General features: G+C 41.0%; 1 protein-coding gene across 1 annotated transcript; it reads left to right on the top strand.

The window, feature by feature from the left end:
• The first annotated feature begins 7,405 nt into the window (after positions 1–7,405).
• LOC133905218 (uncharacterized) lies at positions 7,406–8,447 on the top strand. The gene has a single exon (XM_062346954.1). The coding sequence runs from the start codon at positions 7,428–7,430 to the stop codon at positions 8,337–8,339; it is 912 nt and encodes a 303-aa protein (XP_062202938.1). The 5' UTR covers positions 7,406–7,427; the 3' UTR covers positions 8,340–8,447.
• Positions 8,448–18,095: the final 9,648 nt, after the last annotated feature.

Below are 18,095 nucleotides of genomic sequence, written 5' to 3'. Positions count from 1 at the left end.
GAATTGGACTGACCTTTACGACATTTTTTTGTAAATTTTCTTTGGAACATTCGCGATCCAAAGAGGGCATACATATTCATGTATGCATATACTCTGCTAAAATTATTATTTTCAATTAAAATTTAAAGGTTAGTAATTTTATTACTATCTACAGTAAAAATACACGACGTTATGGATATAACATGGTGTGTAATACGTACCTTTGATCACTATTTTTTAAAAACTATATATAAAATCTAAGAAAAATATGATATTATGAAAATATCTTTAAAACAAATCTACATGTATGGTTTCTATATTTACAAACCAAACATCTTTAAAAGTTATTGATTGTGAAAGTTTTTAAAGTTTGATTGAATATTATCTAAAAGACATGACTATAAGAGTAGAAAAGCGGTAAGGCATATACTATTTCAAAATGCATGCCTAGCCTTATAGAGCTAGGGATATGTTTGGTTTGAGTCTAACTTTACCACTCTTTAGTCACGCCATATATACACTTAGTTTTTTTACTAACTTTGTCATACTTGTGATTAAGAAATTTTTAGCCACACTTTCTATGTTAAACCACACTTAACTAACCTTAGACGTAGCAAATATAGTTGCAATTCAAACATGCTCTAGGTCTAGGATTGGACCTAACATTTCAGGCCTACCTATTGGCATGCTTAGATCATTTATACGACTCTTTTCTTTCTTCGTTTCTCAAACCTAACAATTTTTTTTGGAATATCTCATCCATATTTGGTATCAAAATCTTTTTTGCAACATAAAATTATTTGACTTCTTTGAACAAGAGGTCCCAACCTTAATTTCTCAAGGTGATCAAATGTGTTTTTACATCAATAAGCAAATGACATGGTTTCAGCAATATTTTGATCCCTTCTTTGCAGTAGGAGAGAGATAAATCATGTGTAATTTGAAACACATTCAATATTAACTTCATATTTAAAACAAAGAAAAAACTATCCATTTTGTTCACCAAAACCACCTACTTGACCAAGATTACGCTCATCCTCATGAATCATGGATAACACCTTAACTACGGAATCTCACATTGATTAAATACAGACTACTCCTATGTTATGAAGCGAGAACATCATCTTGTATCTCCAGGTCTAATAAGGGTTTCAAAAGCCGAACTTGGATCAAAAACCGGTCCCTAGTAGTTTCATCAGTTTTCACGAATGCCGCTCAAAACCAACGAAAGTAGGTTAAATTCGGACAAATTTTGCCAAAAAATTGGATTTCAAATTTGAAATTGAACGAACTCTACCAAATTCCCCATCCGTTTTGGTTATCGAACCAGCAGTGAATTGATCAAAATTCGTGAATACCGACCGGTATTCGATGAATTGGTAAACCCTCTCCATCTTTTCCAAAATGATGTCGCGGTGCTTCGCAAGTACACATCCTTCTTCCTACAAGATGCACTAGTACTTCGCTATTGGTGAGCAAAGCACCGATTTGCCAATTTGGGAGCGACAATGAGGCTGTTGATTTGGGAGCAGGAGCTAGGCCTAGGGTTCTATGGTAGAGGAGCTTTGGTTTCAAGAGGAGTGAAGGCGAGCGAGTCTATGACTAAGAGAGAATGAGAGAACAAAAAAGGGATCGATTTTGGGCTAGGGTTGGGAGCGTGCGGTTGTCATTGCTTCTTTGGGCCCATTTACTCGCTTGTCCATTGGCCTGCTAAGCCCATACCCCTTCACTCCCCTTTGTCATGCTAGCAATGCCAACGCCCTGCGGACCACAACATTCTTCTCCAGTTTTGACCACCTGGATGCAGGGGCAAGGCTGAAGGAGGGGGTGAGGGTGTACATATGCCCGTCGGTAGCTAGGGCAGCCGCTCGACCTTGCCCAATGGGATGGTTAGCCCCTAATGATCACTATGGGTGATGGCTTTGTCCTACACTGATGACTGCCGTCGCCGTCGATCGCTTTCGGCTTCCAACATCGCCTCCACCAGTCCTACCGCTTTTCCATGCCACCTTCATCGTGTCATCAGCTCAGTTTTAATGTTGCTTGCCTAACTAGGTAGTCAGAGTACATGCTAGCTTGGAAACTTAACACACGATGGAGTTGAATCCTAACAACGTTGTGATGAACACAAAAGTTGGTGGAAAATTTGGACAAAAGTGCAAGCTATGGCGCAAAAATAATTTCCCTTAACCTATTTTGTAAGGTTGTTGTTTGCATCTATCGAGATTTATATACTATACCCCTCTTCTGTTTCGCTATGTTTGCTCTAGCCTCCAGAGTATTTGTTTCAAAATATTTGTCTACCCATCTTGGGATAATGATTGCTCTCTTGTTTATGATAGACTTTAAATGCAAAGTGTGGTTTTGAAGGGGGGAAATGCATGTAGAACACACTTAAGATAGGTTTTATTGGAAAATAACACTTTCAAATTTAATTTAATTTAATTTCTAAATATAATATGAACATAAACAAATTACAAATTACAAGCTTCGACAAGCTCCCTGACAAGCTTTGACTAGATTTGACTAGCTTTCTGAGAAATATCCCAACAAGCTCTGACGAGACCTAACTATCTTTCTAACAAGGTCTCTAATATATAATGGATCGTAATGTATATACCCGACGGCAGTGTGAGGTGCAGAGGTCTCTATGATGGTGATGCAGTGGACAATGACGAAGATGATATAGTGAAGCAGATCGTGATGACGTAGAGGAAGCAAATCATGAGAAGTCACGCCAAGCGCTTTCAAAAACCTTATTCTCCCTCTCCTAGTGTAGGATCCTAAAAGCGACGGGTTATGGAGACTTGCTCTCCCATTTTTCAGTGCATGCTGGCGCAACACGATGAAGTAGACTACATGCGATGACATAATATATATATATATATATATATATATACATATACATATACATATACATATACATATACATATACATATACATATACATATGTATGTATGTATATGTATATATATATAAGAATAAACTATTAAAGGAGGCCGCACCTGCGCGAGCTACTGGATCCGATTTCAGCAGACTATTCACGCAGGTGTCGTAACTGACAAGACGAGTGAGCACATGCGTGTTCTCCTAATTCTCTCATTTACACATGCTAAATGGTTGAAAGGGACAATTCCTTATAGTATGGTGAGACTAAAAGATACACCTCCATCTTCGTCTCCACTTAGTTGGGCCTTTAAGATTTATTTAAAATTACATAAATATAATAGGTCAAACCCATATATTCTAACATGTTTGCGTGTCCCAAGGGGTTGACATATTATATTATTGTGGATTAATTTATCTTTTGCATCAATTTTGGATGTTATGGATCTATAAGTAATGATACATGTGGACAAATATAGCGAAATCGAGGAAATAGTTATATTCATGGTGGCTTACTAAAAAATTTTCTCGTACTTATTAGACCGCTATCTTCAAAGCAGAAATTTTTCCCCCTAATGAATTGATTAACACTACTAAAAAAGCTATTTTTCAAGACACCTAAATTCCATTTCTACAGGCGGTTCATAGGACAAACCGTCTGAGTAAGTGGTCGCGGCCTCATGCTGTTGTGGATCGCCTGTGAAAACTAATTTTCATAAGCGGTTCCTTATGTGAACCGTATGTGAAAATAACTCCATAAATAGTGCATCCAATCGGGTAGCTCTATTCAGACAGAGAGCTCTACTGTTCGAATAGTAGAACTTAAGGTGGCGGCGGATTTGGAAAGTAAGGGGGGAAGCTTCTGTTTTTGAATTTCTTGGAGGAGCCATCTAAGGTAAAGGTATCTCATCCCTAGCTAGCATTTTCTTGAAGTTTAGATTTAGATTTAAGGCTTAATTAGGGTTTAGATGTGATCTAGAGACGTTCATGGTTCTTGCCATTTATATCATCGAATTAGCTAAAATTTATTGCCAATATTGATTCAATTGTATAGATTCACATGATTCTAGCATTATATTTAAAAAATGTAGCTAGTATTTAAAGTTTTTTAGCCTTAGGAGGTTTCATCATGAATACGAATTTTTTCTCTCTATATCTAGATTTGTAGGGAGAGGAAGAGAGAGAAGGAGAGAGAAATAATAAATTCACATTATTTTGAGCCATAAATTTGCGTCAATATAGATTCAATTGCGTAGACATATTATAATCATAACAAGCCCATTTTTTTTAAAAAAAAATCTTTTTATTATGATTTTTAGATTAATTAATTAAAGTATCTAATTTTGTGATTGAAGTTAAAGATGGACAGAGCATGGATATACGATGCGCCAAGACATGAAGAAATATATATCAAATGACTCTCTGTTTTTATTGAAGCCGCTGAGAATGACGCTTTGACTAAGAAGACAAAGAAAATATACTGTCAATGTTCTGACTGCAAGAACCAGAAATTATACGACAAATCAAATATAATCAAACCACACTTGATCTTGAGAGGTTTTGTTGAGGATTACACATGTTGATCTAATCACGACGAACAACGTACAGGCGAACCAAACGAGAATATCGTTGCTGATCAAGTGGATGGTGATGTTGAGGTAGTAGTTGAAGGTGACACTGATGTTATGATGGATGATAATACTGATTTTGATCTGGAGGAAATGTTACGCTACACGCGCAAAACAGACCGCCTGTGGAAAAGATTTTCTTGAGACACCTATATATAGAGTCTTACATTACTACGAAAGCAATTTTTAGAGATGAGTCGTAACCTATTTTCACGCGTTTAGCCAACCCATCTGAGGTTGAAGACCTATAAAAATAAACGATTTTCATAAACACAAAACAGATCACCTATAAAAAAAACCTATTTTCACGTACAATTATCTTAAAGAACCGACTTCCGCATGTTACAGATTGAATCTGGCCTCTTTTGACCGCTACAAATTAAATATGCATCTTCCATGATGCCGGGGGGTTAGGTAGGCAGCTATTCAACAATCTTTTTGCAATGTGATCGATGCATCATGAGTGCATGAAAACGCCCGCGCTGTGTGTATACATATATATCAGAGCTCTTTACTTTCAGCGAATACTCGTCCGATTCAAAATAAACATCGTTTTAGGTTATATACAGTTAACTATTTTAAATTTTAACTATAAATATTTTTTTATAGTTTGAGTTTGAATATTTAAAAATAACACGGACATATTTGTCTTAAAAAGTATTTTTATAATAATATATTTTTATTATATTTTATCATTATATTACAACAAAAAGTAGTAGTCAAATTTGTATTTTGAAAATCATATTAATATTCAAAATGACACGGAATGAGTCCTAGTGTTCCGTAAATACATGCATGGCACACATGCACGATAGATAAATAGACTACTGCCGTACGTAAGGACGTAGTAGGTAGACGCGTGAATGAAAGAGACATGAAACATATACTATAAGGCTTCCAGTTCAGATATAAGCTAACAATAACGAGCATACTTTCATTTCGTAGCATATGCATGAGAGCGTGAAATAAGCCTTCGATGGAAATTATGCCAAAATTTGAATCGATCTATCGCGATCATGCATGCATTCATACATGTTACATGACAAAACACCTTAGGCGATGACTGAAAACTATGCAAAAAGTTAAACCGATCGCGAGCATGCATGCATGTTTCATGACAAAAACACTTGAGATCGAATGGAAAAATTCCTGTGCGCGCGGTCCTTTTGAAAACAAAGAGTAATGCATCATATGCAATTCAATCTCATATGGAATGGATGGATCTGTGAAGAATATTTGGACGGAATCAACCGTGAGAGTAAAACCCGTGAAAACTTTTTTTGTGTTTATCTTTCTTCAATTCCTATATTTTCTTTCTCCGCAGTGAAGCATCCAAACGTCTCACTACAGTGATTCCTGAGTTTTGTTAAGAGAATTCGATCAGACAGGCACTCCAAATCTCGCGTTTTTCCTATTCTTGCTTTCGAAACATATGTGCCCATAGTTTTTGACGATGATATTCAAGATTTTTTAAAATTAATGGTTTAGCATGGAGTAAGCTGTAAGACTTGAATTACCACACAATATGTAAGAGGGTGTTATTAGTAATGGAGTGTATGTTAAAATAAGTGGGACTTAAACAAAAACTATGCCACTTTCTGAACAACAACCCAAGGGTTGCATTTGGGCTTCTGGCTTCTCGGGATTGCTGGAGCTAGCATGTCAAAGTCAAAACCTTTGCAGTTTCAATTGATCATTAGCATGTCAATCCCTTTCTAGTCTTAATTGTTTATGGAATCCGAGCTAGATTTCTCAAACATTGTTTTTCCAAGATAATGGGATAAAACTAATATCTCAGCCTCTGCCTCAAACATTGTTTTATGGAGAAAATAAATGTAAAACATTATCTAGCTAGCTCTTTGTGGAAGTCATCGCCGAAGAAGAGGTTGGAAGCAATAGATCACTAGAGTTGGAAGCTAGAGAAGCCAAGTGAGCATGCCCATAGGATTGTTTTTCATGTAAATGTTGGTTAAGGGATAAATTGCTTAAGATAAATTATTCGGAAATGCTATTGACTAGCTGATTGGAAATGGCGAATGCTTCAGACGACACCGAGAGGAGAGGCGGGTTTAGGGTCGCGATAGAGGATGAGCACGGTGAAAGCAGATTAGGAGACAATGAAAAGGAAGAATGTGAATAGAACATAAACGCTAGAGAGGTGTCAAATGTAAATCAAGGGACAAGGTTGTCCGGTCGAATGAAATTTGTAGTCCCTAAATTATTTTGTATAATGTATTTAACAAGCAATGGTTCACTACTTTTTAGGAATCTCAAAAACTCTACTGCTTCAAACGGGTTCATATATTTGGTAGGTATATAGCTCACACTTAGCTTCTGTTTGTTTCCTACTTCTGGTTCTGGTTTTACTGCTGGTAGAAGTCAGAAGTTAAAATAAACAGGGTTCTGAAGAAGTAGCTTCTGGAGAAGACAGAAGCATGCTCCTGAGAAAAATAAACTAAAGCTGAGAAGCTCATTGAGATATATATTTTTAAACTATGTGCTGAGAAGCTAAAAATTTATTGTAAAAATCAATGCCATATTTTAAAAACAGTTTTTCAAAAAAACAAAAACACAACTTTTCAAAAAAACTAAAAACAGAAACTGAAACCTACAGACCCTTAACTTATTTTCCGAACATGAGTACCATCATCCCGTTTATCTCCGTACTCTCAAGTCCGTAAGCTAGAGCCAGAGGTGAAAATGGGGTCTAATCAGTAATCAAAATATTTATTCAACATGTATCCAAATAATAAAATAAATTGTATTTTAAAAGTTATGCTTTCGTAATCCAAAAATCCCAAAATAGTATTATAGTACTCTCAGGGGCTAAATCGTAAATCATCCGGTAACCAACCAACTCCTCGGGAGCGCTTTAAAGCCTCTCTACTTACGCGTCTCACCATCTCCACCGGACACCACCACTCGCCGGCACAATGGCCGCCAGCTCCGGCGACCACTTCGCCGGATGCAGCGCGGGTGGAGGCGACAGCGCGTGCTCCACCCCCTTCGTGAGTGCGCCGTCCAGCCCCGCCCACGACGCTTCGTTCCGCGGCACCGCCGCGGCCGGCTGCTTCTACAGCGCGCCCGCGAGCCCTGCGCGCGGCGGCCTGGACGAAGGAGATGAGTACGGCTGCGAGCTGGGATTCGACTTCGACTTCTCCTCGAGCGTCCCGTTGCCCGCCGCGGCGGCGATGTCCTCCGCTGACGAGCTCTTCCACAACGGCCAGATCCGCCCAATGCGGCTCGCGTCCTTCCTCCTCTGCCCACAGTCGCTGCCGCCTAGCCACCCGCCGCCGCTGTCGGAGGCTGCGTTGGCGGGGGCGGACGCGCGCGGACGTTTCCGGTGCCTGTCAGTGCACCGCCGGTCCTGCTCCCACGCTCCATTCCGTACCCATTGGCTCTCGCCGTCGTCGTATCCTGCTCCGGCGGCGAACTCCAGGGAGACAACGGCGGGGGATGCTGCTCCATCGGCGTCGCAGTCGTCGTCACCCTCCTCGACGGCGTCCTCCGCATCCTCGTCGTCGTTAAGAAGCTTCCGCTGGTGGGGGTTCTTGAAGGACCTCCTCCACCGGAGCAAGTCCGACGGCGGCAAGCACCACCTACCCTCGCCCTCTCCTCCGCCGCCGACCCCCAAGAGGGACCCCTCCCCGGCGGCGGGGAGGAGTATGGGATTGGCGCACGCGCGGCTGTACGAGGCGCGGCGCGCGGAGGCGGAGGAGATGCGGCGGCGCACGTTCCTCCCGTACCGGCAGGGGCTGCTCCTCGGCTGCCTCGGGCTCAGCTCCCGGGGCTGCGGCGCCATGCACGGCCTCGCCGCCGCCGCTGCCGCCAAATCCAGGCCCTGACGCGACGCCCTCACCACCCCCAACTCCATGAACACCTATCCTTCTTCCTCCTTGAGCTGCCGTTCTTGGTGTTCTTCATGGTTTAGCTGAGTCTTAAGTAACTAGGTCAGGAGTGTTGGTTTTGATCTCGGCTCCACTCTCCTAACGTCTTCTAACTAACAAACGAAACGCATGGGAGCCGTTTCTCAAATGCACCGTGATTGGGGGTGCATCCAACGTTTTTGGTTGCGGTCCCACCTCGTGCAGCACCGCATATATAACAGATAGGAGGGGTTTCGGAGGATATCGAGCTAACTCACGAAGTCAGCCGCCTCTCCTTACATCTTAACCCTAATCCAATCATTAGGGTGCTGTCAACGAGGTGAAGACCGCCGCTTCTTCATCTAATTCTTGCTGGTGATCGACTACATCGGCAAAGTCTCTTCATCACACCAGCGACCTCTTCACCATCATCAGATGGCGTCACCGAACTCAGGTAAATACCTCACGCTTCCGCTCTTAGGGTGTTTGATGTAGGGCTAATGTTTCACTTCATTAAGGTTTGCTTAATTTAACAATGGCATCAGAGCCACCTTTAGCCCTAATCAGACTGTTTTTAAACCTTAATTAGACAAGATCATGTTCGGTTGATGTCTTTTTTGATCAAACTGGCCTATTTGTTCTCGGTGTACTTCAATCAGCTTTAAATTATGTCCTTTTAAGATGAATTAGGTTCGGCTAATGTTAATTAGGCCCAATTTGATCAAGTTTTAGTACTGTTTTGTCCATTAAGCATGTTTAGTCAATAATTGCTTGTGTTTAAGGCTTAGTTGACGCGTATTAGTCCCAATTAGCATCGGTTTAGACCTACATATTCATGCATTAGTCTCGGATGAGATGTTTATGTGCACTTTTGTGTTCTTATGTGCTAATTGTTTCGGATTTAGGACCTTAGGTCCCTTTTTGGACCTCGGGTAGCACTTAGAAGGAGGGGAATCGGGGAGATTAAGCATAACCCTAAGAAATCCCCAATTCCCCCCCAAAATCCGAACCCTAAACCCCAAAATTTCCCCTCAATCCCGAACCCTAAGCCCATTTTTTTTTTCGGAAATACTAGAGCAATAGAAGTAAAAAGGAGGGGGAAGACTTACGGCTCCTTCGCTGTTCATGCCGTCGGAGTTCTCCTCCGGCGGGATCTCCTTCCTGCGCTCGCGCGGTTCATCCGGGACGGGGGCACCTCCCTTGCCCTCTTCTCTTTCGGGTGGCCGTGGTCGCCGCTGTTTCTCTCTCTCTCTCTTGTCCGGCGGCTTCTATCGCCGGCGAACTCTCGAGTCGCCGTTTTTCCTCTCGCGTCGGGCGACATTTTCGGGAGAGAGAGGAAACTGGATTAGGGTTAGGGTTTTCGGGCGACGGCATTTTTTGTATCTCGCGTTTTCGTCGGGCAGCCGTCGGATCACGAAGAACGGCTGAGATATTCGAGCCGACGTGTGCGCGAGGCCGGGCGCGGTGGCTGGGCCGCGCCCCTGGCTGGGCCGCGCCTTCGGCCGGGCCGGTGCGCGCTCGAAAACTCAATTGGGCCGCGCACTGTTTTCTGGGCCAAGCCAGGCCGAGAGGTCTTGTTGGGCCGGTTTCTTTAAATCTTTGGGCTTTTTCATTTATTTGGAATTTTCAGTGATTTCTAACGTTTTTTCTATTTATGCACTGGAATATCTGATGCAAATAGCCCAAAGTTAATGATGATTAATGTATAAAATATTATTGTTAATTCTCTGGTTGAATTGGATCCAACGGGAAGATTTTTCCGGAGAATTTTGCGACAAATTCAATAGGTTCATAATTACTTTCTGACCAAAGTTGACTGTAATTATGGGATATTTTTTCCGTTTTCTGCCCAACGGTGATGCGGATTGGAGTTTTATTTTTGCATGATTTTAATCAGACCAACGTAGGGTTATTTTCATGCAAATTATTTCCTCATGATAAATTTACTAATCAGACCCAATTGATTGATGACAGATATGGCTGCCAAACTCAAGGGCATGGATATGGAAATCTCTGAGGGTTTCCTTGTCCACTTCATTATGACCTCTCTCCCTCCTGAGTTTACTCCCTTTAAGATAAATTACAACACTCAGAAAGAGAAGTGGAGCATGAGCGACTTGATCGCAATGTGCGTCCAAGAGGAAGAGAGGGTGAGGGCTGAAAATAAAGATTTTGTGAATCAAATAAGCAGCCCCAAGAATAAAAGAAAATTCCAAGGGGATTTCAAGTCTAAGAAAAGGTTGCATTTCGTCGCTAAACACGACAAGGCAGCACAGAGGGCGCCCAAGGCATTCGCTCCTTCTGCTCCTGCCTCTCAAGAATCTAAAGATGACGGATGCCACTTCTGCCACAAGAAGGACCACTACCAAAAGGATTGTGTTGGTTTCCTGAAGTGGCTTGCAAAGAAGGGTAATGATTTCATAACATTCATTGATGAATCACTTTATGCTGATTTTTCCCTTAATTCATGGTGGATTGACTCAGGTGCCACTGTGCACGTTACCAACTCCTTACAGGGATTCCTTACCGCGAGAACATTAAGAAAGGGGGAGCGAAGTCTTAGAGTGGCCAATGGGAAGGAAGCTCAAGTTGAAGCTATCGGATCCTTTCCATTAGTTCTTAATAGTGGCTTCACTCTTAGATTAAATAATGTAGTTTATGTTCCTTCTATGAGGAGGAATCTCATTTCAGTTTCGATGTTAGATGATGATGGTTTTCATTGTAATTTCGGAGACAATAAATGTATTCTTAAATTTAATTCAGAGGATATTGGTCTTGCCATCCGACAAGACAAACTTTATATGCTTCCTCTTAATGAATCCTCTGTGACGATGAATGTCTATGATGTAAGCCATAAAAGAAAGAGAAGTACAATTAATGAGACTTCTTCGAAGCTGTGGCATTGTCGTTTAGGCCACATTTCGAGGGGGAGAATGGAGCGTCTCATTAAGGAAGAGATTCTCCAACCCTTAGACTTCTCCGATTCTGACCACTGCATAGATTGCATTAAAGGAAAATACGTTAAGCAAATAAAGAAAAGGGCCACTCGGAGCACAGGATTATTAGAATTAATTCACACGGACATATGTGGTCCTTTTCCTGTGACATCAGTTGACGGTTTTGATTCTTTCATTACCTTCACTGATGATTTCTCCCGTTACGGCTATATCTACCCCATTAAAGATCGATCTGAATCTCTCGATAAATTTAAGATATTCAAGGCTGAAGTAGAAAATCAGCACAACCTGAAGATTAAAGTAGTGAGATCGGATCGCGGGGGAGAATATTATGGGAGGCATGCCACATATGGGCAAATCCCTGGTCCTTTTGCCAGATTCCTTCAGGAAAATGGCATAGTAGCCCAATATTCTACACCTGGTGAACCTCAGCAAAACGGGGTAGCTGAGCGACGCAACCGCACGCTTATGGACATGGTGCGAAGTATGCTCAGCTATTCTAGTTTACCAGTTGGACTGTGGATGGAGGCACTTAAAACAGCCACACATATTCTTAATCGGGTCCCCAGTAAATCAGTTCCAAAAACACCATATGAATTATGGACTGGGAGAAAACCCTCTTTAAAGTATTTACGTGTGTGGGGCTGTGCAGCTGAAGCTAAAGTCTTTAATCCACACATTGGGAAACTAGATCCTAAGACAGTTAGTTGTCACTTTATCGGGTATCCAGAAAGATCAAAGGGATATCGTTTTTACTGTCCAGATAGGATCACTAAGTTCGTAGAAACAAGACACGCTGTGTTTCTTGAAAATGGGGATATGGAGCCAAGGGAAGTTGATCTTGAAGAAAAACGGGTTTATGTTCCTACTCCACTGATACAAGAGTCACACATCCCTGTGCCTCAGGTGGTTGCACCTTCAGTAGAAACTAACGTCAGTACACCCCCTGTTGAGGTCTCTGAAATTCCTAATGATATACCTAACGATGAGCCTCAGCAGTCCCCTGCAGTACCCAGTCCTTGTCCTGCAGTGCATAATGAACCGATCAGAAGATCACAGCGTGACAGGAGACCTGCCATCTCGAACGATTATATCGTTTATATGAATGAGGATGTTAATGACATAGGGAAGACAGAAGATCCCAACTCATATAAAGAAGCCATGATGAGTAAGCATTCGTCTGAGTGGCTTAATGCCATGAATGACGAATTAAAATCTATGAGCGATAATGATGTATGGGACCTAGTAGAAATTCCTGACGGAGCCAAAACAGTAGGCTGTAAATGGGTCTACAAAACAAAACATGACTCTAATGGGAACATCGAAAGGTTCAAAGCAAGGCTCGTAGCTAAAGGCTTCTCGCAAAGAGAAGGAATCGATTATAATGAAACTTTCTCTCCTGTATCAAGTAAAGATTCTTTCAGAATAATTATGGCGCTCACAGCGCATTATGATTTAGAGCTGCATCAGATGGATGTAAAAACGGCATTCCTTAATGGTGACTTGGAAGAAAATGTTTACATGGCTCAGCCAGAAGGTTTTGTCATGAAAGACAACGAACATTTGGGATGTCGCCTTAAGAAATCAATTTATGGTCTAAAACAAGCGTCTAGACAGTGGTATCTCAAGTTCGACAAAGTCATCAGAAATTTTGGTTTTAAAGAAAATGAAGTTGATAACTGCATTTATATAAAGTTTAAAGGGGGAAAATTCACCATCTTAGTTCTTTATGTGGATGACATCTTATTGGCCAGTAGTGATAAGGATATGCTGTTTGAGACCAAGAGATTTCTTTCCTCTAATTTCGATATGAAGGATCTCGGTGAAGCCTCTTATGTTCTTGGCATTGAAATTCATCGAGATCGGTCCAAAGGAGCATTAGGTTTGTCTCAAAAGGCATACATTGACAGAGTACTAAGGAAATACAATATGCATAAGTGCTCTGCCACGCCTGCTCCTATTGTTAAGGGCGATAAGTTTGGGACATATCAATGTCCAAGGAACCAATATGAAATTGATCAAATGAAGATGGTTCCTTATGCTTCAGCTGTCGGAAGCATTATGTATGCTCAAGTTTGTACACGCCCTGACTTAGCTTTCGTGACCGGGATGCTTGGCAGATATCAATCAAATCCAGGACCGGACCACTGGAAAGCCGTTAAGAAAGTCCTTCGCTATTTGCAAGGCACTAAGAACTACATGCTTATATTTAGAAAATCCGATAACCTTGAAGTCATTGGTTATTCGGATGCAGACTTTGCGGGGTGTGTAGACACTAAGAAATCCACGTCAGGTTATATCTTCACCCTTGCTGGAGGAGCTATCTCGTGGAAAAGCTCCAAGCAGACACTTACAGCATCTTCAACGATGCAAGCTGAGTTTGTGGCATGTTATGAGGCTACCGGGCAGGCTGTATGGCTAAAGAACTTTATCCCGGGACTAAGAGTGGTCGACAGTATTGCAAAACCACTTACATTATATTGCGATAATCAACCCGCAGTTTTCTATACGAGTAACAACAAGTCGAGTGGTGCTGCCAAACACATCGACATTAAGTATCACGTTGTGAAAGATCGAATCCAGGATCAAACAATAAGTGTCAAGCACATAAGCACTAAGTCAATGCTTGCGGATCCACTCACTAAAGGCTTACCACCTCATATTTTTCGTGATCATGTTGCCGGCATGGGGATATTGGAAAGTCTATGATTCTGGATTAAGAGGACCATTAAACAAACCAACTCCCATCAAGTATAACGAATTTCCATTTCGAGATGAAATGGTACACTATAGGTATTTGGGTTTCAGTGGCATTTTATTGACCGCTGTAATACTTTGCCTTGGTATGCTGTTTCATTGAGAGTGGGCTTATGATGTTAGCCTTACGATCAAGGGGGAGAATGTTGGTTTTGATCTCGGCTCCACTCTCCTAACGTCTTCTAACTAACAAACGAAACGCATGGGAGCCGTTTCTCAAATGCACCGTGATTGGGGGTGCATCCAACGTTTTTGGTTGCGGTCCCACCTCGTGCAGCACCGCATATATAACAGATAGGAGGGGTTTCGGAGGATATCGAGCTAACTCACGAAGTCAGCCGCCTCTCCTTACATCTTAACCCTAATCCAATCATTAGGGTGCTGTCAACGAGGTGAAGACCGCCGCTTCTTCATCTAATTCTTGCTGGTGATCGACTACATCGGCAAAGTCTCTTCATCACACCAGCGACCTCTTCACCATCATCAGATGGCGTCACCGAACTCAGGTAAATACCTCACGCTTCCGCTCTTAGGGTGTTTGATGTAGGGCTAATGTTTCACTTCATTAAGGTTTGCTTAATTTAACAAGGAGTAAGTATTGTAATGTCAAGTGGTCATGAAGTGAAAAAAAGGTTGACTTTTTTTGTGTGTAGATAAGGGATCAGTGGGCTGTTTGATCTCTGTCTGTAGTAATCTTATGGTGATGTAATGTAAGTGTTGACTGCTGAAAAAAAGTTTGTCTTTTTTTACAGGTGATTCCTGCTCTTGTTGGTGTTCTTTGGTTTATTTATTAGGGTGATGATATAATATTGGCAGAACCTAAGAACTAAAATTTTGTTCCTTTTAATGGGAACCGGTGATTTAATTTCTTGTTTACATGTCTCTTTTTATTCAGTTCCATTATGATAATTTTTGTTTAAGTTGGAGCTGTTTTTCCTCTCTCTTTTTTGGCTCATGGTTGTTGGACAATTTCATACCTGGTTGAGTACGGGCTGATAGCCTACTGGTGGGAGCGTTGGTGTTCGCTCGCACCCATCGGCATTTGAGGATGGCCGGGTGTTTTACCGGAACATGCTCTTAATAATAATTCTTTGGATAGTTTTGAGCGTATATGTATCATAATAAGAAAGTGATGTAATTTAGCTTTTAGAATATAAAGTTTTGTGAATCTTTTCAGTAGACATATCTGAGTATGGATTGTTAATCTAGCCTGTGGCTTAAGATATGTGGGTGTGTGTATATAGGATATGATGTATATTTATACTATAGTTTGTATCTAGTATTGAGGTTTAAAAAAAATTCCATACCTTATCCCAAATTTCATACCTTGTCCCCTAAAGTTGAAGCTGATGTTTAACTGTTGATGTGAGTCGATAGTAATATAAAAAAAGTATGAAGATGGTAGACAGAACAAAAAAGAATTCTTTTCTTGGTTTGGAAAGATCAATCTTTATACATATTTCTTGTACTGGTTGGTGACATATTAAATCTGGATACAATTGCAGTTCAAAAAGTGCAAAACTTTGGTAGATTTGGAGCAAGGTCATGGATACTATTAGCAGTGAGTAACATTATTGAACCAACAAGAATCTGGTGTGAAGATACCCCTGTTTCCTCTAGCCACTGCACTCCTCTGTTCCTAGCTTGCCTTTGCATTCTTCATGCTAGCTGCTTCTGCTTGACACAGCTGAGATGATGAATGAGGCACTTCTGTTGGTTGTTGAGTCTCTCCAAAAACTGACTGACATCTTCCAGCACTTGCCAGCCTAATCCAAGCAGTGTACTAATGTTGTTGCTAACTGCTCTTGCATTGGGACAGAGGCAGCTGACATGACAGTTCTTTTTTATCTTGCTGCTTCTTGGGTTCAGTAACTTCTAAGACACAATCATAACACCAGTTGAATAATTTTAAACAGCAGACTGCAATGATCTTAGATTCTTAGCTGACATCTTTTGGTACTCCATCTTTTGAGTAGTAATTTGTTCTCGTGTTGCTAAAAAAAAAAGAAAAACTCATCTCCTTAGGATCTATTTGATTTGCTGCATTTAAATGTGTATATATGACACACTTACACCCACTTATGTATTCTCGTACAAAAGTCTATTTGATTACGGATGCAAACTGCATAAGTCATCCTGGCTATACCATACACTCAAAATCCCAAATTGAGCTTCACTTGTATATAAACTGGGTGAATACAGGTTGTATGAGCTACAATATCAGTATAACTTACTTGTCAGTTTTAGTTCACAGGATCATTGCATTCACTCGTACAGGCAACTAAATACCTTCACAGAATCATTGTATCTGCCATTACATCTGCTCATGCAGCTAATCAAACACTCTTCTCAAGAGTTATATGGCTCCCCCAACCTGCTTCCACTCAGCTAGGCTATACAATGCAACCTCTCTTTTACATCCAAACACAACCTTAGGGTCTGTTTGGTTTGCTGCATTCGAGCCTGCATATACAAGAAACTTACATCCGATCATGCATTCCCGTACAAAAGTCTGTTTGATTGGCTATACGACGGATGCAGCTTACATGAGTCATCCTGACTATACGATACACCCAAATCAAGCTTCACTTGCATCCAGGCTGGGCGGATACAGGCTGTATGAGCTACAGTGTCAGTAGGACCCACTCATTAGTCTCAAGTCACAGGATTATTGCATCCACTGAAACAGGCAACCAAACATTTTCACAGGTTCACTGTATCCATTATTGCATCCACTCATACAACCAACTAAACACTCTTCTCAAAAGTTATATGGCTCCTCCAGTCTGCTTCAACTCAACAAAACTATATGATGCAACCCCTCTTTTGCAACCAAACACACCCTTAGCACTGGTTGGGGTGTGTTTGATTGCCCGCATCAGGGGCATCCTGGCTCTGCTCGTGCGTATATTTTCATGGAGAAGGTTGTTTGGTTGCTTACAAGCACTGCTCATCCTTGCATCCGCGGATGCAATTATATGGTTGGAGTTTGACCTAGTGGTTACGTCCGAATTGAGCTTCTCTCTGGATCCTAGCCCGGTGATTACATTGTATCTACTACAGTATTGCAACGGGTCTACTTGCTAGTTTTAGGTGCAGTGTCATTGCATCCGCTCGTGTAGGTAACAAAATATCTTCACATCATCATTGCATCCGTAGGTATAGAATCATTGCATCCACCAATATAGATGACTAAACAATCTTTCTTTTAAAGTCACTGCATCCACTCAACCTCTACTTAAAAAAATATACCCTGTAATTCTACGAAAACCTATATGAATAATCAAACACACCCTAGTGAATATGGTTTTGCAGCTGGGGCTGGATCACTAGATGTGGCTTGTGTTGCTGGATCTTCTTGAGCACAGGAGAATCTGAGCAAGAAAGTGTTTATGGCTGTGCACTGCGGAGCAGATCCCTTTTTCCTTTGTGATTTTTCATTTGTTACCGTTTTTTTTTATTTTGACCCTGTTTATTATAATATGTCAATGCTAACTCATGACACACTTTATTTTCAAGAGCTAACCTTTTTAATCACACCACCGTACCATGCTGCAAGAACCGTTTAAATCGCATTCGGATTAATCGAATGCCACATGTTAATCCACATCTCAAGCAATCTATCGCAACCACTACTCGATTACTAGTGTAATGCTCGTGCTAATGCTACGATCACATTTGGTAATACAAATAAAACAACCAAAAGACGATATATGTTTTGATAATCAAACATAAAATGAGATAGATTCAAGATTTACACAAAAAAGAACAATATAGAGAGTTATTATATTATTGAATATATAGCTACGTGCGTAAAATAACATCGTAACTTTTGTATATTTTGAAACCATCTAAATCATGATGCGGTTAAGAAATTCCTATATAACTTCGAGAAGTCTATATCCTTTGCGAGTAATCAGCTTGTGTTCTCTTCTCTAGTTTTTTAGTTGTGCAATCCCTTGTGAGTAGTTCTCTACTGTTAGTCTTATTCGCACCTTAACTTTGTGCCGTTGACACATGT

This window comes from Phragmites australis, chromosome 22 (assembly GCF_958298935.1).
Source record: "Phragmites australis chromosome 22, lpPhrAust1.1, whole genome shotgun sequence".
NCBI classification, from domain to species: domain Eukaryota; kingdom Viridiplantae; phylum Streptophyta; class Magnoliopsida; order Poales; family Poaceae; genus Phragmites; species Phragmites australis.
This window is presented reverse-complemented; position numbering and strand designations above follow the sequence as displayed.